Below are 26,653 nucleotides of genomic sequence, written 5' to 3'. Positions count from 1 at the left end.
AGTGAGAATGATTGTGGCAGGTGAATGAAGGTAAAAGGGAGGTGGAACAACTCCTGTCTTGGGTCAGACATACCTTCTACAGCAAGCACTAGGATGAAAGTTATTTCTCCATCTGTCCATCTGCTGTGGTCAGGTGAATATTCAGGATTCTAGTTTTTATCGGGGTGATACAGTGATCATGTACCAAGATGCGATTCTGATTCTCAAATGTCTATACTTAATTTAATGTGATAACTGTTTACTTTATTTAAGCTATGCTTATGCAGTCTTGATCTCATAGCTAAAACTACATTTCAGCTTGAACTTTGGAAGCATGATTTACAGTTCTGGTGCGCCCTGGCACTGCTTGTCCATGCTTTAAGAGCTGAAATGCTTTTGTTGCATATATATCCTTGGGTGGGGGAGCTTTATAATCTAAATATCTAATAATCTAAAAATAATTCCTGTGGTACATATTACAAGTTGAGAGTTTCAGTGTTAGGAGTTTAGTTTAGGAGAAGACCCAGCCAAGTGCTGTAAAGAACCTGAATCAATCTAATTTCTTGGATGAGGAAGAAAAGTGGAAACTTTACAGAGAAATAAAACAAATGACTAAATGAGATTAGGTGATAAACATCTTCAATATCAAGATACTTACTACTTTTCATGAATGCTGTTTGCTTGTCAGTACTGCAATGGTATCACTTTGGTTGCTAGCCTTTTTTTATGTCATCTGCTTTCTTGAAATGGATGATTTTGAGTAGGAAAGGGGAATAGAAAAGGATGTATCCTCTAAAGTTTCAGTCAGTAGTTTAGGTTATAAAGGTAGATCCTGCAGAAAACAGCCAGGCTTGTGTGCTTTATATATCCTCTCCTGTTGCTGCTGTTGGGGGACATGTACTGGGCTTGATCAATCATTGGTCCATCTCCACTTGTATTCTGCACTGATTGTTACAGGATGGTTTTCTTCAGACTTGTATGGAGACTTGCAGGAACAGAAGGAGCTGGTATTTGTAAAAGCTTGAAAAAAGTAGTCTTCTGTAAGTGTGATAGCCAGTGTCATCTTTTAGTTCAAGCTGTACACCTTTGGAGAAGGAACTGTGTGAAATGTTAGTTTGATATCTGTAATGAGATGAACTCATTGCATGCATTTTTTTACTGTGCTCCTATGGTTAGCCAATCCCACATCTTAAGGTCTATGTCTTATAATTTTAGTCACTCCTTAAATATACTTGTTCTAAGTTAGCAGTATTATCTAAAACTAACACTTATGTTTATGTTGCTAATTTGAAGGTATATCTGTCTTTGGTTAAATGTGGCTTGACTCTTCTGAATGAAGATCAGAAGCTACCTCTTTCTCCCTCTTCAAGAGGGAGAAGACAGACAGTTAAGTGACATCTTCAAAAACTTGAGTTACTTAACTTTCAGTTTGTAGCTACTCAAGCAACTTCTGGGAAATGCTGTTACTGCCAAGTAAGCTTTCAGTGAGCTGAAGCGTTCTGGTTTGATATTTGATGGAAGCTTGTACAAAAGGAGAGGGGTAATATTTAGCTTCAAATTACTAGGGAATTGGCTTGGCTTAAGAGGGCTCAGGGACATCTTTAAAAGGTTTTGTCCTTTATCATGCCTTGCTTTACTCCATTTTCCAGAGGTTTCAGAATTCTACTACTTTGGGTTGCCCAAAAGCTGGGTTAAACACTTCTGTTTTCCTACTCATGTGACTTATAAATCAGGATGGATTTTTTCATTTGATAAATTTTTGGCTGTAATAATAAAATGGGTGCATTGGCAAGAACTTGGAGAATACTCAAAACAGTCAGTTAATCTACTTAAAGGATGCCACTGACAATGCAGAACTTAAAGATGTTCTTAACTCCAATGATATGAAACTTAGGAAATCAGGAACTTTTAGCTTTACCTTATCACTTAAATTCTTTCTCCTAGCTTTGTACTCCATCATATTGTTCTGCGTCTTTCTGTGGATTCCCTTTGTCTATTTCTATTATGAGGAGAAGGAAGATGATGATGGCAGCACATGCTCAGTAAGTTTGCTATGGCAAGTGTATCAAAGTAGTGAAAAGATAACTGAATATAGGCAAAAATGAAAGTAAGAATGATTGCTCAACTTTAATGCTACAGTGGCTGTAATATCTCTGAACCTGTTACTGCAGTTCCTTCTAAGTAACGACTCGTAGGCAGCTTTTGCTAACACTGTTTAGTCTAATATAGTCTGTTAAGCACAGTGGTCTTGCTTAAAATGAAACTTCACATATGTTAATTACTTTTCTCAGTATTCCTGTGAGAATTCACTGATAGATCTCTTCCAGATCCCTTTCAGCTTTAGTTTCGTACAGAAAAGCTAGTTTGCATGAGGTTTTTTAATTTCTGGGAACACCTGAATGGATTTTGGAACAGAGGGCAAGAAGGCTATACTGATCTGGAGTTGGAAACAAGTACCTTCTTTCTTTGAGGCTGATGCTTTTTTTGAAGTAGGCATCAGTAACCTGCCTAAAGCTAGCACTTTTTAATGTGCTCAGGGTTTTTACAACTTGTGTGGCATTCCCATGCACCACAGGGAAAACTGCAGGTGCATACTAATAAGTTACTATTTTAAATGAAAATCTATAAAAGGACCCTTTTAATCACTGATTGTGATCACTTCTGACTCCGTTCAGTGTAATTCTAACATAAGACTTCTAACTATAGCCATAATAGCCAAAATATAAAACAATGGCAATAAGCCTATGTTTGTCTTAGTTTTCTGTTAATATTAACTTTGTGTTTAATATACAGCAGGTTAAAACTGCACTCAGATACACTCTGGGATTCCTCACAGTTTGTGCAGTTCTTCTCTTAATTGGGTAAGTAATGTGCTGAATGTTAAGGGGGATATAGCAAATAGAACTTTGTTCTGTGCAAGAGTAGGAATAGGTGGATTATGGTGTAATCATACTCACATTGAATCTTGTTTAATCTCTGATCAGATTTAAATATCCTGACTATTAGATACCTGAAAATCAAGAGTTTAATTGGGAGCTAAAATGACTTGCTTAATTGTGGAGGTACTTGTGCTTTGAAATTCTCCAGTTTTGTGCAGTGTGAAGATCACTCAAAGGCATGGCTACAATATTTATTACAACTGTCTTTGCATCTTAATGTGCAACAGGGATGGAATAAAATTTTATTCCTCATTTTCTGCTTCTGCAGTCTAATGTCCTCTTGGACATCCTAAATCAACATTTTCAAATATGAGTGGATGTTACTTGTGCTTGGTGCTTTCCCCAAATGGAAGTGCTCTGAAAAGGACTTGTTAATATAGTGCAGTGTTGCACTTAATATAAGTGCCTTGTATGATCAAGGTTTTACTAGTGTTCATTTGAAATGCAGGTGTTACTCAAGTGGGGAAATAAAACTTTTTTTGCAACAAGTACTGTTATTCTGAAACTCCACACAATGTTACAAATTCTATTCAAGAACAGCACTAAATATTAGTGTGCATGCCATGTTTAATGTTTCTAAATTATGCTCAGTCATAAGCTTTCATTCACAGTTTTGACTGCAGCAATAAAGTTGGTAAATACCTATAAAATGGATGCTAAAATGATCCATTTTGAAGCAGTGGAATGTCAAGTAGAAGCTGTGGAGAGAAGTTAAACCTGCTTTGATAAACGCTTCAAAGTAGACTTAAGTTTTGTGCCCTTTCAGTTAAAAAAAAAAAAGTTTTTGCTGTGTTACAAGAGACTTAGTGCTCAAGTTAGTGTAATCATGACCTAGGAATACTACTGAATTTTTTTGATAAAAGCTGTTTTTCTGATCATTGACTTGCATTGTAGGCATGCATATGTATACCATATAAAATATCAAGTCTGGAAACTGTTTTGCAGTGTTTCTAGTAGGTGTGTTCAAGCTGTGGTCAGTTGAATCCTTGGTAGCTGTAAGCATGTTTGTTCCTCTCTTCCAGTAAGATGGACCACTTGGTTCTTGTTTTTCTAACTATTCTGTGCTCTTACCTGCTCTTCAAAGTAATCAGAACTTGTTAATTACAGCTATTTCCATGACACCCTTTTGATTCTGAATCCTGACAGTGAGATCGACTTGCAAACCAGATAGCTGTGGTGCTTGGGCTGGGAATAAGCTTGTTGCTGAGCATTATTGGCTGCTATTTTAAATGCACCTGTGGAGAAGTAATTTAAATAGACACATCTGCTGCACTGAGCTGGAACTTCTTTAGATCCTTATAGGGATTTCACTATCTTTTGCATGTCTTGCCTTCCTGTTTGAGGCCCTTCTTGGTACATAGAACTTGCACATCTGAGTCTGTTTTTTTTTCCTGCTCATCTCCTTTAGTCACCATATAGCTGGCTGCTAATTGAATAGCATATATAATGCCTACTCTGGCTTCTACTGTTCTTATTGTCCTTTGAGATATTGGTTATAGGTAGTCTCAAAAAATACTTTATCTCTTGTAATAAAAGCTAATTCCAAGTATCCTAAGGCGGTGTTCCATTTCATTTGTTTGCTATGTGGTAAATCCATACTGATTCTAAAATAACAGGACTTTGAATTTATTTAGCTTGTCAGTGTCTCCTGTCTTATCCTTGTAAAATGTACACCCTCAGTTGTTTTACTTGTTTTTGTAGGTAGATACTTGCCTGACTACTTCTGAATTATTTGATCTTGCCTGAATGCTATTCTCCAGAAAGAATAGAGAAGGGCAGTTATAAGAATGATGCATGCTTGCTGTTTTTAACCAAGATTTCAATTTCAGTCAAGGCTAGCCTTAATTTACCTCCTGCATTGTCAAGAAGCTAAAAACAAACACTTAAGTTGGTGCTTAAGAACAGGACCTCTTAATATTGCTTGCAGGGTGACAGTCTTGTTTCTGACATGTTAAAATTAAAACAAAAGTGTGCACATTTTGCGCTCTTGCACTAACCTCTGAAATTCACGCTTATATACTTGAAATTTAATGCATACTTCTGGAAGATGAATGTTTGTTATTTACTGGAGTGTGAAGCAGAAACTGGAATCCTGTCTGTACCATTTCTTACAAAAGTCCAAAAGACTTGTGATTATTCTCTATGGTTTTTAGTTTGGGTTCTTTTATTCTAGTTTCCCTCTGCCTTTCCATGTCTTGCTTCCTTGGAGGTTGTAGGCATTTTCTTATGTCCTGAAACTGTGGTTTCAGTTTGGTGTGAAAGTGTCTGTTTTCTGGCTGTTCCAACAAACTATTGTCTGAGGTTCTGAGGGTTTAAAGGATCTTATTATATATTGGACTTCAGATGAGGAGGCTGATAATAGGAAGCCTTCAGCTAGGAGGCTGTTGTACTTGACATTTCTCAAAGCATTTTTTAAAATCCCTGCTCCCTGGAAGGTCACAAACTTTTTGAAGATTTCCATCTGTGCAGTTCAGTTCTCTCAGGCTAACTACCAAACAAGGAACTGAATGCAGAAGACTTTTGTCACTAAAATTGTAATTATGGAACAAATGTTTCTTTAAACTTTAATTGAATGCTTTGTGTGGATATCTTGTTTTATTCTAGCTTCCAGAAGTGTGAATTTATGTGACCTGATTTGTCTTAAGTGCTTTTTGATTCTCTGTCCATGAATTAACCAGGTTAGTAAATAAGAATACCTTTTTTAAAGATGCTTCAATGCAGGATCCTTACCTCTGTTAGAACTGGTAAACAGAAAACCATGTATTCATTGAATGCAGACCTGACTGCACAGATATGAGGGGAATGTAAATTAAAGGAAACACTGTTTAGAATTTTTTAAACTTAACATGATTTTTCTTCAGGAATAAATGGATTCCCATTTATTTAATATGGAAGTACAATTTATATGACACTTGACTAGTCAGGGTAAGTGAGATGAGATTTTGCTTTTTTGTTACAGTGCTTTTGTCCCTTTGGATATTCCCAACAAGAAGAATTCCACAGAGTGGGAGAAAGTGAAGTTGCTGTTTGAAGAATTTGGAAGTAGTCGTAAGTTTGGGATTTGTCCTGGGCTTCGCATAAGCCACTACTGATTTATTTGGGCATGCTTATCACTGATTACAAACAAGAAAAATAACTTTCTGATAACTTTTTTCTAATTTAATTCTTAACTACTTGATTATGCTTATTGTTTGGAATAAGACTGTTTTCCTTCCATTCAGACCAAAAATCTTTAAAGTTCAGAAAGGAGACATAGGCTGTGTCTACCTTCAATACAGTCCAAATTTGACAGTAAGGATGACAAAGCTGTGCCCTTGATTATTAGCCATGAAGGGGCTGGGGGGGAGGGGGGCAGCACAGGTTCATACCTTCTTCCATGGAGCCATCACTTACTACAGCTTTCCAATGTTACTTGGGTACCCTAAAACTAATGAAGTTCAATACAGTGAATATCTTGTGATATGAAAAATAGAGAAGCACTTGCTTAAAACTAAATGAGATGCTCCTCTTCATAAGAATGAGAACACTCCGTAAGTAGCTCTTATTTCTGCATGGAAATCCTGTGGGCCCTGAAACTTTCCCTTTATTCTCCTAGTGTTGACCACTTCATTCTAAAACTTCTGTAGTTGGTTACATCTGCTAAACCTCTTCATTCAAGAGCTTTAAAGAACTATTGTGAAGGCTAAACTTCATGATGTTATACTTGCCCTTTAACTTGGGTAGTTCTTGTATTTAGCCAGTACTTGCTTTTCTTAGTGAAAAGATGTGAAGGAAGTGGCTTATCTGTGAGCTAAGGCAGGCTTGGTGTCACTTTCCAAATGTATCTAGATGAAATGGGAAATTGTCTAGCACATAACTTAATCTAAAGTCTTAAGTACTCTATTTATGCCTCATTCTTGCCAGTGTATCAGAGTACCGGCTTCTGTCTGAATGCTCTGGCATATATTATAAGCCTTGGTCAAACCTCATACTGCAATATTGCAAGATATGTGGAACTTCTGGTCAATACAGAGAAGTCCTTAAGTCACACTTTTAAGCTTTCTCTCTAAATTACATACCTGAGAGAATGACTTGAATGTGAAGTTCTTCTGGTTTTAAGCATATCTACAAATTTCCTAAAAGTAATTGAAGGTTTAAAATTTCTTATGAAAGTATTTTCTTGTTCTGTACTGTAGCACTACTGAATGCTGTAGTCATTGAGTTCTTATCTACCTGATTCTTGTTATTGCCAGCTGTTGTTATGCTTTGTGAAATGCAATCTTATTTTGTAGGGTGTTCTGTGATTATTCCTCCCCTTAGTGATAGAAACCAACTCCATAATAGTGGTATTGCCTGTTGCTCTTTATGGAGAAAGCAAACTTTATTCTGGACTAGGCTGGCTCTTCATCTGTGCAGAATTTTGAGAATGGTGCTAATGGTTAGCTCAGACAACTGCTTTGATTCCTTGATAAATTATGGCTGTCTAAAGGCTACTTAAGCTACTTCTGAAGCAATCTTTCCTTTCTTTTATAGTTCTTAAAGTGTAGTTGGTCCATGTTTTGATGATACTGAACCATATTTAAATGATTTCTGAAAACTTTAGTCATTCTTGAGCCCTGACTAAAATTCACTTAGGAATAATTTTTTTAACATTCTACTTCTGTAGCAGTTTTAAAGTGGAATGAGTAGATGTGTGGAGGTAACTTGACTGAAGCTCAAACCGCTTACTTGAAGCATTTTTTTTCCTTTAGGGTTATACTTCAGACTTCACACTGGACTTACCTATGTCACTTAATCCAGTTGCACCCATTGGCATAACTTGCAGTATAAGTCATGTTTTTCCTCCTTTCTTCCCTTGCCTGTGCCTCCTGCCCCCATGAATTTCTTGAAAAACTGAACAGGTTGACAAGGAACTGTAAATCCTTAGGAGCAATCTTCTCAATCTAGTACAGCTTTGTTTAGATTTAAGATACCTGAATAGCTTGAAAGTCTGGGAGATGAGGTAGAACTCCTATTCCCTTGCCTTCCTGCAGTTAATTGTAGAGAAATATTTAGGTCTTAATCTTCTTGGATGTTCTGTTTTTCTATCCATTTTGTAGTGGGAGCAATAAAAGGAATAAAACTTGTCCACTGCTTAATAGTGTACATTTAATAGTTATTTTTCAGCCAGTTTTTCAACTTTGATCTAGCATAGTCCAAACTTCTTTAAATTGATTTTAAATATTTCTACAGGAGCATTGTTAGGTAAGAGTTTAAATGTTGTATGTTGGATTGTATGTTGGAGTAGGGGATCTGTAAATGAAAACTTTGTCTTCTGAAGTTCAGGTGGGAGGGGAAAAAAGAACCAACTTTCACATGTACTAAAGGGAAAACACAGGTATGGTTTAAATGTTAAACATAGCTGTAGTATTTGAAGCTTATGAGTTACTTTTCCCAAAGCTAAGAGTTGTAAGAGGGCTGCGCAGTATGTGGAAGGAAGACTACTGTAGAGGCCTGACTGTTTCCCAACCTCAGAAGAAAAAGGAGGATAAAGGATACTGAACCTTACTGTTGTCATAAACACTTAACAGTGACTCTGGAGCATGTATCTGACATCAGGCAAGATACTGCTGTTCTATCAACAATTTATATGCCTATGTGGTAATTGAGTGAGCAGCTAAGTTTAGTGTTCACTTTAGCTATTTTTCTTTCTTTTGCCAATACTTTTTGTATAAAAGTTGACATCCATTGTAACTTCAGTGTAAAATCAAGTTAACTCCTTCTGTGGTGGCACTGTATACATTTTTAGTTTGGCAGGGTGGAAAAAACTGTCTGCTCTGCTTTCTTTTGTTTCTATCTAATACTAGAAATAGGTGGATCTATTTTATGTATTCACTTCTCAAAACAGGTGTCCTTTTGACACACTTACTCTTCCTTGTCTTAATGCTGTGAATGCTCAATGCCATGATCTGGGGGGAAAAAAAAAGAATGAATGCTTGCTAATTCTGGTGCGAGTTTAAAAAAAAGTCACTGGGCTTAAAAATCCTTGAACTAGGGGGAGGGGAGGATGTGGGAGAGAATACTAAACAGTGGATCGGTTTTATTACTATGAATGGATACAAACATGAAACTGATTTCTTAAAGTTAACTTCTATAATGACTAGTGTTAGCATGCTGCTGTCAAACTAATGGAAAGTTCAAGGAGACCTGCTGAGCTGTGTTCTGCAAGGTAAGGTTAGGGCTTTTGCACAAAACTGTGCAGGAAGATTCAAGGAGTTTGCCTTCAGGGATGAGTTTAACAGGTTTTTCTGCTGTCCTACCACAACCTTGCTATCACCCTAGAAATGACAACTCTTCAGTCTCCTGACCTAGTCTAACACTTTCTAGTTTCTTCTCAGATATGTGGTCAGATTCAAGCTGAGGCCTGTGGTCTATAGCATGTTTGGTTGTCTGAGATCCATGCTTGCCTGATCCACTTTGTTATAAAATAGCAGCAGATAAATGAAAAAAAAGGTCCTTTCACAATGCATGCTTGAATTGTGGAAGCTATTATCAGAATCCTGTGGAGGTCAGAAATAAGTCCTGAAGAGACATTAGACAGTTAGGCTTATCAAGAGGTATTCAATCACTTGTCTGAATGCAGCATCTGCAAAATTCTAGTGTAGAGATTTCTGTTTTCTTTCCTCCATTGGAGGAGGATCTGCTACTGGCTTGCAGAAAGCAATGCTAAATGGATTTTTTTCATCTGAGTTGGTATGGTTGCTATAATGTAGGGGTCCTTAATTCTAATAATACATGCTAGCCTTATAGAGGGGCAGGAGGAAGTCTATTACACTTGTATCTTCTCTCCAAGCTTCTGTGTGCTTCTTAGTCCCAGTAAAGTAATCTTTAATCAAAGACTTCTGTGGTATCAACAAAAGTGTCAATGTAGTAGGTAGTCAGTGTGTTATGGACATTGGTTTTCTTGCTGAGGATTTTGTCACTTAGTGGTTCCATCTTTCTGTAGCAATTTTAATCTGTACAGTAAGCTCCTCTACAGTCTTCTGTTATGTTGCACTATTACAGTGGAATGCCTATCTGGGAGAGCAAGTCTGTTCACTTACATCTAGGCTATGGCAGTGACTAGCTGTCATGGGAAATCCAGTCTTGCTTCCCTTCTCCCTGCCACTAGTGGCTGCTGGAGCTGGTTGAAGAGAGCATGGTGAATCAGTACATGGAGCTAAACTAGCAGATTGCCCTTTCTTCTGTAGGGTGACTTGTAGCTTTTTATCAGTTCTTAAATCCCTGTGTTCTATCACTTGGAAGTTGAGGAGTTCTGCTGGTGATAAAGAGGGACTGGAGATTGGACTGCCATTGCTGATGGTAGATGATTTTAGAGTTGCTTAGTAATGATGTGAAGTGCAGCTTGCTACTTGGACTACTTGGAGGAAATTCCAGACATACCATGCCTTTCTTGAGAAATGCTATGTAGCCTCTGTACGTACTATGAAATACAAGCTTTATTTGAATTGTCTTATCAATTAATCAGTAGTTGCAGTTCTAGATTGTTTTTTCTTAAGCCTAATGAATTTAACTATTAAGTATATCTACTAGGAAGGAATGTTTTTTGTACCTCTCCTATGGGAATTTTCAACAGGCCTTGCTTTTATTTTGCAGATGGCTTGACTGCTCTTTCATTTTCCATTAGTTCCTTGACTGTGATTGGAATGTTGGCAGCCATCACTTACACAGTAAGTTGCGATGCATATATTTCAGCTCTTTATTCATGATGCTTGTGATTATCAGACTACACTTATATAGAAGACTGGCCTTGTATTAAGTAGCTTCATCTTATAAACATGAAGTCTTAGAACTTCTTCATATTTTACAATACTACTAAGCTTACAGAATGAGAGGAATAGCTTTTTAACTGCAAGTTAAAGATCCACTGCTTCAGTACTTAAACACAGTTTAGATTTTAGTTTCAATGTATTCCTGCAAGGAAAGGCCACACTATTTATTATGGGTTGCAAAACATTCACTGTCTCTCCTGCCTGTAGGTCTTTCTCAATCCAGCAGTGGAGAACCAAGTATTACTCTTTTGTGTTGAAATATGGTATAACTTGGACTTAATCTGGTCAGACTAAGATACTGAATATAACTATACTACAACTTCTGCAATGAGCTTTTATCTTTACAGAGCTTTTCAATCAAAACTGAATTTGGCAGAATAACTCTATGCAGTGAAATAGGCAAAAATGTTCTTAATCATAAGAATTGTTCTATTTTTGTGGTGGGGGGAACCTGTTCTTCATTTAACGAATGAAACAGCAATGTCTTAACAGATGTCATTGCTTCACAGTTCTGTAATTCTAGAATTTGACTTAAGGTAAATATCTTTGCATGTCAGGATTCAGTTTAGAGTATGAAGAATCTGCAACATCTTCAGCAGTGTATGGCTTAAAATCAGAGTGGTAAAATTAAGCAAACTGAGTTTGAAGCAGTTTAACAACCTGTTTTTAAAGTCCAAGGGATATTGTCAGTCTTAGGCATGCAGCTAAACTACTGCAGTTATTACTGTAGCTCCAAAGGCTTCAGAAATATGATGTATATTCTGTAACTGATCGTGAATCATATGAGTAAGACTATTTTTAGTTCTACTGCTTAATTCTTGTTTTAGTATGCGAGGGAAAGCAACTATTTTAACCCTATTGTCTGTTGCTCTTTGCTTGCAACTCATCTTCATATGATGGCTTATTCTATGTATTTCTTATGAAACTGGGACTTGAGATTGTTTGACATCTGATATTGTGTAGTCACTTGCTTTTCCATCTGTTCCTTTTTTGGTCACTATAACAACCTGTTTATATATGTCTTAAGTTGTCCCTATCAAGGTTAAAAAAAAATCTTGTAACATAAGATGAAGTTCTTAAAGCCTGTCAGTTAACTGCACGCAAAGTTTTAGTGCTTTTGAGAAGTCAGTGTTCTTGATAGGTGTTAGCTTTTACATGTCCTTGCTAAAATAGTTTTTTCTTTTCTATTGCAGTCTGGCTCTAATATAGTAGAGCTGTTCCCATGTAGCTTTGCTAGTGAATTGTAAGTGGCTCTAACAGTACTTCATACAATAAAAGATGCTTTAAGCCATTGGTAGTCAAGAAGATGTTTTGGAGAAGTTTGTCAGGCAAAGAGAAAATGGACAAAATTATTCTAGAACAAGGGGCAGAAGAAGGAAGACTGTTTAGCTATAGCTGGGTAAGAGGGTAAAGAGTGTCTGCTAAATACTACCTTTTGACTGTAAGAAACAAGTCCAAATCTGGTAACAAGTGTAACTAACAATTTTGTCTCTTTATAATAGTGACTCTGCTGGCATAAGTGACAGCAGGATTGTGGGAGTCTATACAGTACAGATTCCTAAATGTAGGTGTCTGAACTTTGACAGCTCAGAGATCAGGCTCCAAAGAACAGGAGAGCAATTGAGCTGAGCAGCTAGTAAGTATCAAAGGTGAGCAGAATTGCTCTCAGCTCCATTGACCATGGGCTTTATCTTGAACTGAATCATATTAAGTTTTATTACTTCTGCCTTTTTGTGATTAACATGGGCCTCTAGATCATTTGGGCTATTTTGTTGACATTGAGATGTCCTGGCCAAAAAAAATCCAGACCTTCACTTGGCTGTATCAACTTTATAATTAAGAGAAACAAATTTAAGAAAAATCTGTTGTTCCACTACATTATTGTAGAGCAGATGTGTTTTAACCCTCATGAGGCTAGAATAAAGAATGAACTCATTAGCCAGGAGAATAGCAGTGTGTGTTCTACAGTTTAAAACTTGCGTACTGCTACTGAAGTATGTTTTGTATAACTGCTAGTAAACATCTAGAATGCAAGGCTATGTACACTTCAGTCAGTGACAAACTTGTATTGCATCATCAAAACTTTCCTGATGGTAAGTATAGGACTGAAACATAACTGCTTTCTGTAAGTAGAATATGGACTAAAATAAGCGGTATGTGTCATATCAGTCTGTACTCTATGCTGTGTAGAAACAAGTTTTTCCTGTTTTTTGAAGGTAACTTCAATGATGCAGGTATGTATATATGTGAGAGCATAAGTCTGTCAAATGAGACTAACTTTTTTCCCCTCATTCTGACACTGGTTAAACTCTTCCTTGCTGACACCAAGTATGAGCAAACCTGAAATGAGCTAGAACATAGAGCTTTCTTCACTCAAATGTGCTGCAAAGTGTATTTGAAAGTTTCGTCACTCAGATAAACATGCAAGTGTAATATGTAATATAATGCTCAGTGTCATCTCTGAGAAGCTACTGAACAAATTTACTGAAAAACATCTGCTATTTTTAATACTGATCTTCAGCTGCTGCTAACTGACTTTAATTACAGTTCTGGGATAACTTTAGTTTTATCAGTGAAGTCCTGGACAGGCCAAATACTTGATTTTCTTTTTTTAGAAACCATGTATCCAAAGTAGTAAAATTATTCTAATTCCTGTGGAGTGAGACATTCCCCCTCTTCACACTGACCTAGTGGGGACTCCTTGAAGTGCTCTTGTAGCAGAAGTGACTAAAGAGAAGACCTAATGTTTAACCTGAGAACCTTTAAACCTGTTGGAGCACTGAAGCTGAAAGATGTAAGCAGCTTTTTGTCTAGAAAACTCTGTTGTGATAGAACCTAGGAGACAGATGCCTGGTTTCTGATGTCCACTTGAAAATTAAAGTTAATCACATACTTGATGCCTGTGTTCTGCATGGGATTGGCATCTCTGAGCATCTGCAGCGTGGGAGAGTAAATTTAAGCATTGTCAAAGTCCAGTTTTATAAACTGAAGTTAGTGATCTTGAATGTTGCTGTTAGCATTCTGTGCCTGCTTCACTAGGTAGCACTTCAACTTGTAATACTTAATAGTTAATTCAAAAAGAACTAGGCATTGAAAATAGGCTTGCTAATATCCCACAGTGGAATACAAAAAAGTCTTAAAAGGGAAGGCTTGTTCATCAGTACTGTTCTGCATTAACTATGTCTATGTAAACATACCCCATTGAGGCATGCAACTGTGAGCCTTAGGCTTGCTCACAGGCCTGTGCTTCCATTAGGAGCTAATGTCTCTTTGGCAAGTTCTTTTGTGCCTCAGTGACATCCATGCTGCTCTATAAGGTCAAAGAGATGGTAACATCTTAATGGGAAAGCAGATGGTACTGCCAAAATATGGACAATCAATGTCTCCAGATTATTCAGATGTTTTAATCGCGTTAAATGCTTTTAATTGTAGTGTGCTTTTATTGTTACCTTGCTATACTTCCACATTTTTCTCTAAAACTGAAAGCTGAAACAAATTTGGGCAGTATACTTGTTTAATCAATGTCTTATGGTAGATTTCATAGTGTAGTCTTTGGTTACTGTATTCCTTAATCAGTTCTATGTTCTAAGCATCATGCTAGCTGTCACTGTACTAATGTAAAAGTGAAACAAAACATGTTTCAAACAACACTTTAGCAATAAATTCAATAACACCTCCAAGTGTTACTTCCTTATTACCCCCACTGAATTTCATTTTTTTTAGCACAAACTGTTTCTAGATACTGTTCAGCTCAGAATCACAATATGCTTCTGTTCCCAAAACTAATTGAGCTTGGAAATGCATAACTTCTGTTTATAACACTCAGTTTCAGTGTGTTGTATGTCATCTTTGTGGCTTCTTGGATGTAAAGAATACTTTACTCAGTGCTGTTGCTGTTGCTTTAGTCTTTCTCTTTTTAAGACTTGTACAGATGCTGGGTTGTAAATGAGGGTAAACATCAAACATGAACTAAAATAGTAGTCTTAATGTCTTAATTACTAAGTTTCCTAAGCTAACTTTTCACTGAGAGTACTATGGGGACTGAGCTCTCCATGCAAAATGCTTGGAGCTTTTCATTACTGCTTACTTTAACTGCTAAATTTTACACCTCAAACTATTGGTTTTGTTTGACAGTTGTGATTAAGACAGGGTGGGAGGAATGGAGGATCTCTTTCCTGTAAGTATTAGGAATGAGCTTATACAGATCACTTTTGCCCACCTCTGCTTTTTTGACTGGCGAGTTAGCAATCTTATGCCAAACAGCGAGTCAGTTTTAATACATGGGTAGGTCAAGATACAAATGTGTTATATGCCTTCTATAAGTGCATTTCATTGTCTATATCTTTAAAGTTTAAGGGAGAACAGATTTTTTTATGCTCTGGCATTTTTACAACCTTTTGCCCACTGTCAGTGATGGTCAGACTTTCATATGCAAGCTACTTCCACCTGTAACAGCATGAGCAGTGCTACTGTGTTAAGTTAATCACTTTTCAGACAATACAAACTATGATCTTGGCAATAGGTATGCCATGTAGCTGAGTTATAGCTTCTAGCTTTGCCTGTGCTTTTTCCAGGAATACAATTAAATGCAAAGGCAACTTCAGTAGTAGTTGACAGTTCCTAGACTGTCAATTTTTCCTAGACTTCAAGGAGAGATTTTGGGATAGTTAGCTATAGTATAGCTGCTGACCCTGTACAAGTTTGGATTAGTCATCTCTCTAGTTGAGAGGAGAAATATAGTCTTGGAAAAAAGCAATTGTTCTGTTTCATTCTATTGGTAGCTTCCTGGTTCATCTCTTTGCCTAGTTTGTCACAGGTTTGGGTTCTTTTTTGATGAAACAAAGCATCAGTGCTCAGGCAACTCTGATGCACTCTTTAACCTAGTGATGCATCTAGCCTTTGTGCTTTAATCAAATAGTGTAATGACTGCCTGTGACCTTAGACATCTGACAAGTGATTAGGTTCCTGTATATTTCAGACAACCTTCTGCAGGCTTAGAGCTGTTTGTCCTGGTTCCTAAAGGTGGTAGGCCTTTGCACTCTAATTACCAAAGAGTTGTTTGATTGGTAGTAGTGTTTGAAGTATAAGAAGGGAATATCCCTTTTGTAAAGCTGAAAATAAGAATAAAAACACCTATTTCAAATTTCTTTACAAATGCTTAGCAGGTGGGAAGAAAAGGGCAGAGGAGATGGGTACATAATGTGTGGTATCTGAGTTTGCTTGCTTCTGAACACAAGTGGTCTCAGATTTTTGTATCATCCTAGCTAGAGTTGAGAATTTTCAGTATAAATATGACTATTTTTATGTTCCCCTAACTTCTGCAAATCTTCAGTCTGTTCTTTTGCCAATACATGTATATCAACAGATGCACTGTTACAGGAAAACAATGCTGTTTTAAAAGCTAAGAACAGCCATATTTGATCTTTCTACTTGTCTTTACTCTAGAGAAAATCTTGTGTTCTAAATGGACATTTATTGAAAGTTAGTATGTGCAATATGCAGAGCAGTAGTTAGTGCTGTGTTAGAATCTTTACGAAAGTATTTGCTGCATTACAATAAATTCTGATGCTAAGATTGGTTTTACATTGAAGCCTACCTTCCTTTTAACACAGATCACTAAAAGTGAATAGCAATACTGTGCCTTTGGCTGCACTGGTTGCAGATTTATGCTAGAATTAGAGATTAAATCAAAGTAGAGAGGCTACTGTGAAACAGACTAATGCAGTAGATTCTCTTTAGGTTGCTTGGAATGCAATGTATCCATTCTGTGATTAGTCAAACTTATGTTAACAATACTAGTTTGTGTTGTGCATGGCCTTGAGTGTAAAGAATTAAATTATGGCTATTCTAAAATTGCAGTTCTGCAGTGTGGTAATGTATAATACTGAGAAGGTGGAGAGAAAGGCATTGTACCAGGCAGCCTTGAATGTGAGTAGATGCTGAGTGCAAAAGCTCACTTTTGCATGTGTGATGGTTCTACACTTGTTCTCTGAAAGTATATTCTTATGTTTCTACAGGAGTGTGTGTGTGTGGGGAGTTCAGTGTTCTTCTTTACATAGATTGTAAATGGCTACAACTGAAATTATAGAACTAACAAATTTACCACAATGATTAATCCAGTTAAAATCTATTTTTAAAGAGTACTATCAACATCGATGCAGTATTCTAGGCCTCTTAAGTAACTGTTGATTTAATGTATTACTTTAAAGTGAAGTCTATTCAGGCAGCAAAGAACAGACTTACGTGTCATCAGACCAGTCTTACACTGTGACACTTTGGGGAGGGTGAGGTTAATGAAACAGCATTCTGGATTAGAGTTGCAGACAGTTGAGGACTTAATGTGTTACTGAGTATAGTGGAAAGGTAGATGCTTCAATTTTGTGGGGTTGTTGTGGTATCAGTTTACCTTTTTTCCACTTCCTGTGTTATCAAACATTAAAATTAGTCCACTGAATTTGACTCAGTAATGCACAGGGAGAAGAGCTTTTTTCCATGCTTTCTGGCAATACAAAATGTTATCACTGAGTTGTGGGCTCTACCCCAAATTCTGAATGGGGTAGCATCAAATATGCTGTTAAGGCTGAAGATGCTAAAGAAATCAAGTTTGATTTGGTCGCAAAAAGTTCTTGAACTTTTCAACTTCTGTTATTTCTATATTCTGTTATGTAAGTATTAGTTATAAATTTTGGGAGGGATTAAGGTAACATATCAAAGCTGAAAGCATTCCTGGGGTTAAAGCATTGGCAGGGTAGCAAAATAGAAATAACTAGCTCAAATAATGTAAAAGTTGCTTCTTCTGGGGAAGGTTAGGGCTTCCCCTTAAAGCTGTGTTTAATGGTGACTTAATACAGCAGATGGTATGTCTTGTGTGGATATGCTTGGTTAAAAGCAAGAATTATGCTCAGAAGAAGATTTGGATTTAAATTTTGCACTTGCTATGAAGTATCTTCTGAAGTCAACAGCTAATATTTGAACAAGAAGCAAATTAAATGTTTTGTGGCATTGCTTAATATCATGCCATTGAAATGGGAAAATGAGATATAAGGAAAATGGAGGAGGAATAAAGGAGTGGTAAGAAAAGTGATCTTAACATTTTAAGAGGAAACTAAATTGGCTTTTTCTATTTAGCTTTCTGTGTGATGACACTTGTGGTTGTTCTGCAGAGTGTGGCAACTCTAACTTCTGTGGACCAATAAGCGTCTGGCTGTGGGATGTGTATTGTTCTTGTCTGAGCCTTTTCTCAATAGCGTTGGGTTTCCACAGAAAAATATGGAGCTTCTGATACTTTATTCTAAAGGAGATGTGCCTAGCTCTAGGCTAAATTCTTTGAAGATGTGTGAGGGTAAGCTGGAGCAGATATCTTATTTGTAGTTGACAAGCTTCTCACTTATTTAAAGTCTATAGCTATGTAATTTGAGAAAATTTGCATGTTACTTGCCCTAGTAAACTTTGTTCTATTAGTTTTGTTTCTAGTTTTCATTATAGCTATTGCAATGAGCAGCTTTTCTAAGGTACTTGTTTAATTAGGAAGTGGGTACAAAACTGAATATTGTTTGGAAATTTTCTGAAAACTTAAAGGTTTGTGGAGGGAAAAAAGTGTAGCTAACTTACAGTTTAGGAACAGAAGAAACTTCTCAGCTGGAAGTGTGAAGCAGGAGACTATATAGTTTACCAGCATGACTTATGCCTGAAAATCAAGTATACTAACAGGTTAGATGGATACTGCTATACCTTATTTGTATTTCTTTAACATTTTAGAAAATTCTGAAAGCAAGTTTGAGCAATGCATGCATAGCACTGATGTGTGAACTCTCAAAATGAGTAGCCAATTCTGAAGAACACTTTCTAACTAAACCTTTTTCAAAGTAACTGCTCCCACTTTGGCCTTCAGTTCTTGGCACTACTATATAGTTGTAATGTACTTGCATCTCATTGTAGATCTGTGTGCATTTTCAAAATCTCATCAGGAAGCCAAATGTAATCCACGCTGACATCTACAGTATGGACCTGCTGGATTTTAGTAATGGTACTGAGGGAGTGGCAGCTACTGTTCTGTACCTTGTGGCAAGATGTACTCTTGACCTAAACTTAGTTTTAACCAGTGAAAAGCATGAGGGGTAGGTGGTTGAGGGTGGAAGGAATGAGTCTTCATTTAACTCCATGATATTAGTTTTGCTGTTAAAACATCACTTAAGTCATGCTGGAAAGGTTTGCTCTGTCACAGCAGTTCATTTGTGTGGAAAATGATTTTATTAGAAACTCATCTGTTAATTCACTACAGTGGAACTAATGTTCCAAAAGTGCATTCAGGCAATGCAAGTTATTTGGACAACACTTTGTGAAAACAGAACATGAAACTACCTACTTTTCTGAAGATACTACACACCAAGAACTAAATTCTTGCAAGACTGTATGCGTATATAGCTTATTTTTCCTTTGTTCTGTGCCAGAAGATGGTAATGTTAATAAGTGCAGTGAAAACTTGAGCAAGGGGAGAATATGGCTTTTCTGAAAGCATTTAATACTTGTAATCTAAACAATACTAATCACTTTGAATTTTTTTTCTTGAACTTGTTTGTGCAAGAAATAAAGTTGCATGCTTATGTGAATGGATGTGAAGCCTTCTCAAAGTATGTGTGTTTACAGAAGCTGTAGCTTCTTGTGATTAATCTTTAATTGATCCTCACTGCCATCAGCATGGTCTTCTAGACTATAACGCTAAAATTCAACTTATATGGTATATTTTCTTGCTGAATGCATTTAGATATTCCTTTCTTGCGTCAATGTTTGAAGACCCTGGGAAGGGGAGGAAGATGCAACTAGGAAAGGTGTATATATTCTAAATAACTTTCAGGGACAAAGTAGGTTTTTTGTCAAAAGCGTAGTTGAAGTCTCTTGCAGCTTTTTTACATGACAGATGTGTTCCTGCCATTGATATGGACAAACTTAGATATCACTTTTCAAAGTATATGCAATTGTTACATGAAATGCATCAAGAAACAAATTCAAACAATATTAGTCAATTTTCAGTGTAATCTAGAATGAGTAGTTTTTCTAAATTTTGTGGTATTGAAGTATTTTATCTTGCTGTTGTATAATGCATAATACTGAACTACAACACATTACATTTAGAATTGTTTTGTAAGAAATGTGAACAAGTGATCCTCAGGGGGCTCTGCAAATCCATGACCTTGATTTATACTGACAGCTTTCCATGTCTATAAATGGAGTATAACAGTAAAATGATGAATTAGGACTGCAGTGCTTTTTTAAAAGTGGTTTCACAGATGTAGTTTGCATCTATTCTTTCATTAATGTGTTTTACATTGCCTTAGGTATTAATGCAATAGTTGTCAGCTCCAGATTGCTATTTGAATTCAAGGCAGAGTAATATATTACTTGTGCAATGATAGGCAGATTAATTTTTGAGTCATCTTGTACATCACATTTAGCATGTCCTTGAAGAATGACTATAATTGTCTTAAATGTTTTGGGAAAAATTAAAGTGTTATTTGATCTCTTATGAAACTAAAGTGGTGACTTTTTCTCCACCCTGAGAGAGAAGGCATTACAAAGCTCAGTTTGTCTACAGACAGACTTAATGACGTTTTCATGCCCAATTTTTGTCCAGAGTATAATTTATTTTTCTTGAAGTTTTCTTACTGAAAGGAAGAAAGCCTTAAAGTTTCCTGTAATCTAACCTTAAAAGCACTAGTTTACTGCCAATTTTCTAAGTAGGTCTCAAACACTTGAGAAAACTACAAGTTGGTAGCGTTCAATGTCACTATGACTTGTTCACTTTAACGTTATTTCTTAAATAACTGCACTTCTTTTGTATTTAAGATTGCTGTGTTTGCTTCTCCATGAAGCAGGAAATAATCAAAATACTAAAACAATGTTCTGTATATTAACAGCCTGAAGTCTACTGCACTTTGAGTGCTGTAGAGATCAAACTGCTGGTCAAAGATAGTTTTGTACTTTGAGATTTTTAGAGATTAGTTGGAAAGTATTACTCTTTTGGTAGCTAAACGTTCCTTCTGGAAAGGAGATGGAATTATGTGGAAGATAGCTGTCATCATGCTCACTTGCCATGTTTAGTATTGTAACTGAGTTATAACTTTGACAGCTAGGTGAACAGTGTTCAGCAAGTACAAAGCTTGCTGCACACACAGCTGTACATAGCTGCACAGCTTGCTGTAGTGCAAAGGCTACTGTCTTCAAATGCTGTATTTTTCTGCATCTTATAAATCTCAGCTGCATTTTTTTGTTCACTTACTGATCTCACTATTTTAGAATGCTTATCTCTGACTCTAAGATAGACTTGAACATCTTTAAAAAAGATAAAGGTGAATATGTTGTAAGGCAGCAACATACTGTAGTGATGAGTTACAGAAATGAGTAAACAGGTATTCAGGGCAGTATTCATGTTGTATGCAATAGATGGCACAGGAAATGCCAAAGTGAACTGACATGTTCAGTAAAGTCAGTCCATTCTGTGCTTTGGGTTTTCCACTGTCTTTAAAATTGACGTGTTCTTATAGCAACTAAAGATCGGATTCTGAAACTTGCCAAGAATGAACTGAAGTTTTACTAGTTAACATAACAAAGGATTACTGTATTCCACCTGTATGGAAAGAAACTTTACAGAAACCATCAATGGAATGAAATTTTGCAGAAACCATCAATGGAATGGTCTACCATCTTCAGATGCATTTCAGAGGCTTTCCTTTGCTTTTGATATTTGTTCACACAACCCCCTCAAACTGTTACTTATTGCTGTGTATAACAATGTTCTAGAAATTAGTTTCTCATTCTGGTTTAATCTTTACAATGATAGTATGTAAAAATGGCCAGAAGCAGAGTGTTTTTAGTCAGCTACTCTTCTGTAGCAGGCACTTATTTGTAGTGTCAAGTCATTTTTTCAAAACCATGAAGTCATGGTGCACAGAAAAAAAAAGGTACAATATCAAGGAAGAAAGCTGCAGTCCTAGCTCCTTTTACAGGCAATGCTACTGAGCCTGTGTTGGTGCATGTATTATGAAAGTACATTAGACTTAAGCTAATACAGTTGGATACTCATCTGCTTTAACAGAACTGACACTGAAAAGGGGCGCTGTATCTTTATGAAATACTGCACAGTATAGTATCAATTGCTCTAGCAGAGACTGTTGGAAAAAAGGCATTGTATTGTGACTTCCCTAGTGCATAAACTTCTCATACAATGATTACAGAAAACCTCTTCTATATCAAAATATTCTTGAAATATGAAGTTTTCAGAAAAAAAACTATTTGAACAGAAATAAACCTGTTTGACTTGTATGTCTTTAAATTCTTGTGTAAACTAAACAAGGTTAGGCTATTTTTGGATTGAATAGATGCATCTTTAAGGTTTTAGTTGTAGAATTCTTGCATTTGGTCGTATTTTCAGTTGAAGTGTCAAGACAAACTTGTAAGAAAACAGGAATTTTTTTGCATTTGTATTGAGTAATTTTCTTGTACTTTTATACAGTGGTTTAATTGACTTTTTGATATTTTCATTGGCTGCTTTATGTGACTTCGCTAGAGGGCAGTGCTATGCAACAAATGTGCAAAATGTTTGTCAGAACTTCTGCACAAGATATGTATGTTTTAAAACACCTTGGTGATAGCACTTAAAAGCCACATGTGTTTGCATGGATCTGTGAAATAAATGCAGCAGGGAATCTTTCTGCTACACAGGAAGCACTTTTTGAAGTTGTAAGTTTAATTTTTAATATCCGTTAAAGCTGGTAAACTACCCCATTATGGCACTGATTGTGTGCTAAGATCAGAAACCATTTTAAAACCTATTTTGCTTGCCCTGCAACAAGGAGAGATTGTCCTGTTTGTGCCACTCTTTATTCATTAGGCAATATTAATTGGACATAGCAGATTGAGAATATGAAACATAATTAACTTCAAATTAAACTGTAATACCTCAATGGCTTCAGGCTTTTTGCAGTAGGTGTTCAAAACTGACTCATTTAACTATGGATGTTTTTTCTAAAGGTGTTTGCTGTATTATTGATTTCACTTTGTGTGTGCTTAAGCTAATCTGCCTGCTTATTAGATACTCCCATCTTAATGCACCCTTTTCCCATGGAACATTGTGCTAGCCTGTGTTGTCTAAAATGTGGTAGACTGTTTCTCAATAGAAACTTTCTAATCTTTTTAATACTCAAGTTTGAAGTAGTTGCTGCAGCTCCTATAAAACTAACTCTACAGCTTGTTCTCATCTCAGCTTCATTTGTTTTTCTTAGTCTTGTGCTTATGACAGTGACTTGACATGTGGAGTAGCTAATAAGATTATTGCCTTATCTATCCATGGGCTATGTGAATTCAGCAACTCTAAGGTGTGTTGTAGGATGCCGAGTCTGCAAGAGATGCTTTGAATGTTCCTTCTGTCGTCTTTGCTTAGCCTTCACTGTAGAATGTGAGACTAGCTGGATCTGCTGCTGATACGAGAGGATGGAAAGGAACATGACTAAAGACTAAGCAAATCAGAAGTAAAGCTAATATGTAACTGCTAAAGAGGCATTTGGTGTCATCTGCCTGGAGTATAGACTGTATTTTGAGTCTATGGTGTTGTATTGGGAGAATAGCTGGAGTAAGCGTCTCACTGTTCATGAATTCCTACTGATACTGCATAAGCAACATTGAATACATCTTTGTTTTCATTTAACTTATAGACTCCTGGCTAACTGATGTCAGATATCTGTGCAAATTGCTGTCTGGTGACTAGCTGCTGCTACTTCTGTGAATAGTAAATTACAAAGTGTTAGGAGTTCTGTTTTTCTTTGGCTGGGTTCAATTATCTTGTGTTGCTTGTTCTGGTTTTCTCCTGTCTCTTTAGAATAAAAGCCTGCTGACTTCAAGAAATATTTGAAGTGTAAATGTGAAATAGCTGCATCTATCCAGAGAGATTATGTGGGCAGATGGGCAGATCAAATGAGACAGTTCTAGAATGATATCTCTTACTTGCATCTACAAGGTGCTGAGCTCTTAATTTGGCTTTCCAGTCCTTTAACAGAAAGAAGCAAACATCTCCTATGGATCATTTTTTTTTTGGGGGGGGGGGTGTGGGGGGGAAGGGATGAGGAGGAGTTTTAAAAATAAGTTATTTAAACTACAAATTTGGGGGGGATGCCTTTTTTCCCCTCTGCTGTGAAATGGATTTCAGTGTTCAATAACAGCAGTGACAGCACATTGCGCCTTAAAGAATAAAGCTTGCAGTGTATACTGTCAGATACCTGCCTGGGCAGTTAGTGATTAATACCAATTCAGTTAATTCTGAGGAACCTGTGAGGAAATAACACAAACATGTATGCTGTGGTTGTGTGAGGTAGTTGGATGACTGTTTTTAGTGCAGTTCCTCTTACATCAGACCTAACCTTTCTGGGCAAAGGTTGGCTAAAAAGTCCTGGAAACTTGTATTGGTGGTATAAATATGTCAAGACTTTTTTATTAAACTCAGTTTAAGACTTAAATTTTACATGTATCTTAAGCATTTCTGATCTGGTTGTGTTTGTATGCCAAATCTTGAATCAGTAACTCTTCAGAATTAGTTTATCTTGGCTTTAGCTTTAATATTTAGCCTTGGTTTTCTTGGTTTATCACTTTTGCTTGCTTTTTGAGTTGCGGATGCCTAAAATACTAGCCTATGAATAACTTAACACTTGTACAAACCAGGAGGATTAACTTTGCTCAAGAACAGGGTAGACTTGAACTTCTGCATCAGCCTGATGGAAGTGCTGTTTCAGCCCTTAGGCTGAACTACTAGCAGCTTCTGTGCAGGCCTGTGACACACTTTACAGGGAATGACTCATCTTTGTCCCTCATTCTGTGCATTAATATCATGAGGGGCCAGTGTGGCTTATTCTCCTGCTGATGGTTGGAGGCTTATTTGCATATTCATATCACTTACTATTAGTATCTCTTGTAGTCAAGGAAAGGACTTAGGCTGCCTTTTTCACTGGAGTGAGCTTGACCTTCAAGCATGTAATTCACTTTTGGGAAAACAGAACAGTTTACCTTAAGACTTCCAGTGTGCTTTACAGAAGCTTAAGGTTTAAAACTCTAGATTTTATTACTTAACTATTTCTGAGTAAAACTATCACCTGATAGCTGCTGTTCAAATAGCAGGTGGAGGTCATTGCTTATGGCTAAAATGTTACTGCTAAGTTTAGGCTTGTAAAATTATATAGGCCTATTGTCAGTCATGTGCTCTCATTACTGTATCTGTTTCTATATACGAAGTGTACTTGACTTGGGTTGGAAATGCTTTGGGCTCCATAGAGGGGCTTTGCTTAGATTGCAAACCTTACTAGTGGTAAAGGTGGATGGTGTGTTAATATAGTCACCTAACTTCTGGAGTTATACTACTGGCAGCTGGTGCTGAGTGGAGTTTCTCAGGGTCAATATCAGACCAATACTAACTATACTAACCACTCTTCATAAATGTCCTGGATGATAGGATTGACTGTACCCTCATCAAGTTTGGAATGACATCCAGCTAGGAGAAGTAGATGTGTCTGTATGGAGGCTATTCATTCTGACACATCAACAGGTGGGAAGATTGGGCCAACAAGACTTGCATAAGGCTTCACAAATATTTAGGCCTGCTCTTGGGATCAAATTACCCCAAGCAGCAGTTCATACCAGGGTGTAGTAAGGGTACCTCTGCTGAGAAGGACTGGTAGCTCCCAGTGGGCAGCGAACTGAACACAAGCCAGCAGCATGCCCTGGCAGCTGAAGGGTGAACAGTATCTTAGGCTGTATCAGCAAGAGCTACAGCTAGCCCATCAAGGGAGGTGACTATTCCACTTTGCTTGGCACTTGGGATACAGTGTCTAGTTTCAGTCCAGCAGTTCAAGGAAAAATGGAGAAATTGGAGAGGGTCTGGTAGAAGATTATCAAAATGATTAAAGGTTTGGAGAACTTGACCTATGAATAAAGGTTGAAGGAGTTGCTTGGTCAGCCTGGAGAAGAGCACTCGGTGCTCTGTGACTCTTGGAGTGCAAAGCACCTTGATCTCCTTCAAAGGAGGAGAGAACGCATTCCTCTGGTGGGAAAACTGAGCCATTCATATGGACAGATATGAAGCTCAGCTGAAGTTAAATTCTTTTCTTAGCTAAAGTATTTAATCTTGTAGTAGATTTGTGTGGTTATGACTGAGTTGCAGTTAAATAACTTATTCTAGAATGTCTTGGAAAACATGAAATTCCTTTTTGCCTTTACTAGCTTCTGACAAGAGATGTCTTCTCCTTGAATATCTTCTACAGCATGAAGCCCTAACATAAGGACTGAAATTACTACTTACCTTTTGTAGTTGAAGAAAATGGCATTTAACTTTATTGGGAATAGTCTGTAAATGATGCTGCAAAAAGTCTTATGCTGTACTTGCAGGTGAGGATTGAGGAAATCTTAGCTTTGAAGTCCTGAGGTGCTGAGTTGATAGCTATTAGTCAACTCTATTCTTTAGGAATCTCTTAAGTAAAACAAGTTCTAATACTTTATAGCTAACACATATTGCCAGCTGTTAAAGGTCTAGGCAAATAAATGTGTTCTTCACTAATACGCACTTCAAGAAATATTTTAACAAATACTTTCTTTTCCTGTTCCTGAATATTTTTCAAACTGATTTAACATAAATACCACTGTTTCCTTGGGTTCAAAGTCTGTTCAGAGAAACATGCTTGTTATAATTAACTCTGACACCGTTCAAATAACATGCTAGTAGTTGTCATTCTGAACATAGACCTAATTCCACAGCAATTGAACAATATCAGCTCTGACTACTAAACTTCTGTGCTTTGTCTAATCCTTGCAATATCATTTAAAATCATGGAATACTGCCACTTGCAGAGTGAGCTTGTGGGCCTAGTGAAGCAGCTGTTAAATAGTAATTTTTTCATGACCTACAATACC

The 26,653-nt window shown here is 36.9% G+C and overlaps 1 protein-coding gene across 3 annotated transcripts in view; it reads left to right on the top strand.

Moving 5' to 3' along the window:
- LMBRD1 (LMBR1 domain containing 1) overlaps positions 1-26,653 on the top strand; it is an 88,334-nt gene that overhangs the window by 22,703 nt on the left and 38,978 nt on the right. For 2 of the 3 annotated variants that reach the window (XM_026095881.2, XM_026095880.2), the window contains exons 4-7: positions 1,924-2,021; positions 2,773-2,840; positions 5,878-5,966; positions 10,533-10,606. In XM_026095881.2, the coding sequence (XP_025951666.2) occupies positions 1,924-2,021; positions 2,773-2,840; positions 5,878-5,966; positions 10,533-10,606 (329 nt within the window). The remainder of the gene's footprint in view (positions 1-1,923; positions 2,022-2,772; positions 2,841-5,877; positions 5,967-10,532; positions 10,607-26,653) is intronic. The other variant, XM_026095882.2, reaches the window with a different exon arrangement.

Source organism: Dromaius novaehollandiae, chromosome 3 (assembly GCF_036370855.1).
Source record: "Dromaius novaehollandiae isolate bDroNov1 chromosome 3, bDroNov1.hap1, whole genome shotgun sequence".
Taxonomy (NCBI): Eukaryota; Metazoa; Chordata; class Aves; order Casuariiformes; family Dromaiidae; genus Dromaius; species Dromaius novaehollandiae.
This window is presented reverse-complemented; position numbering and strand designations above follow the sequence as displayed.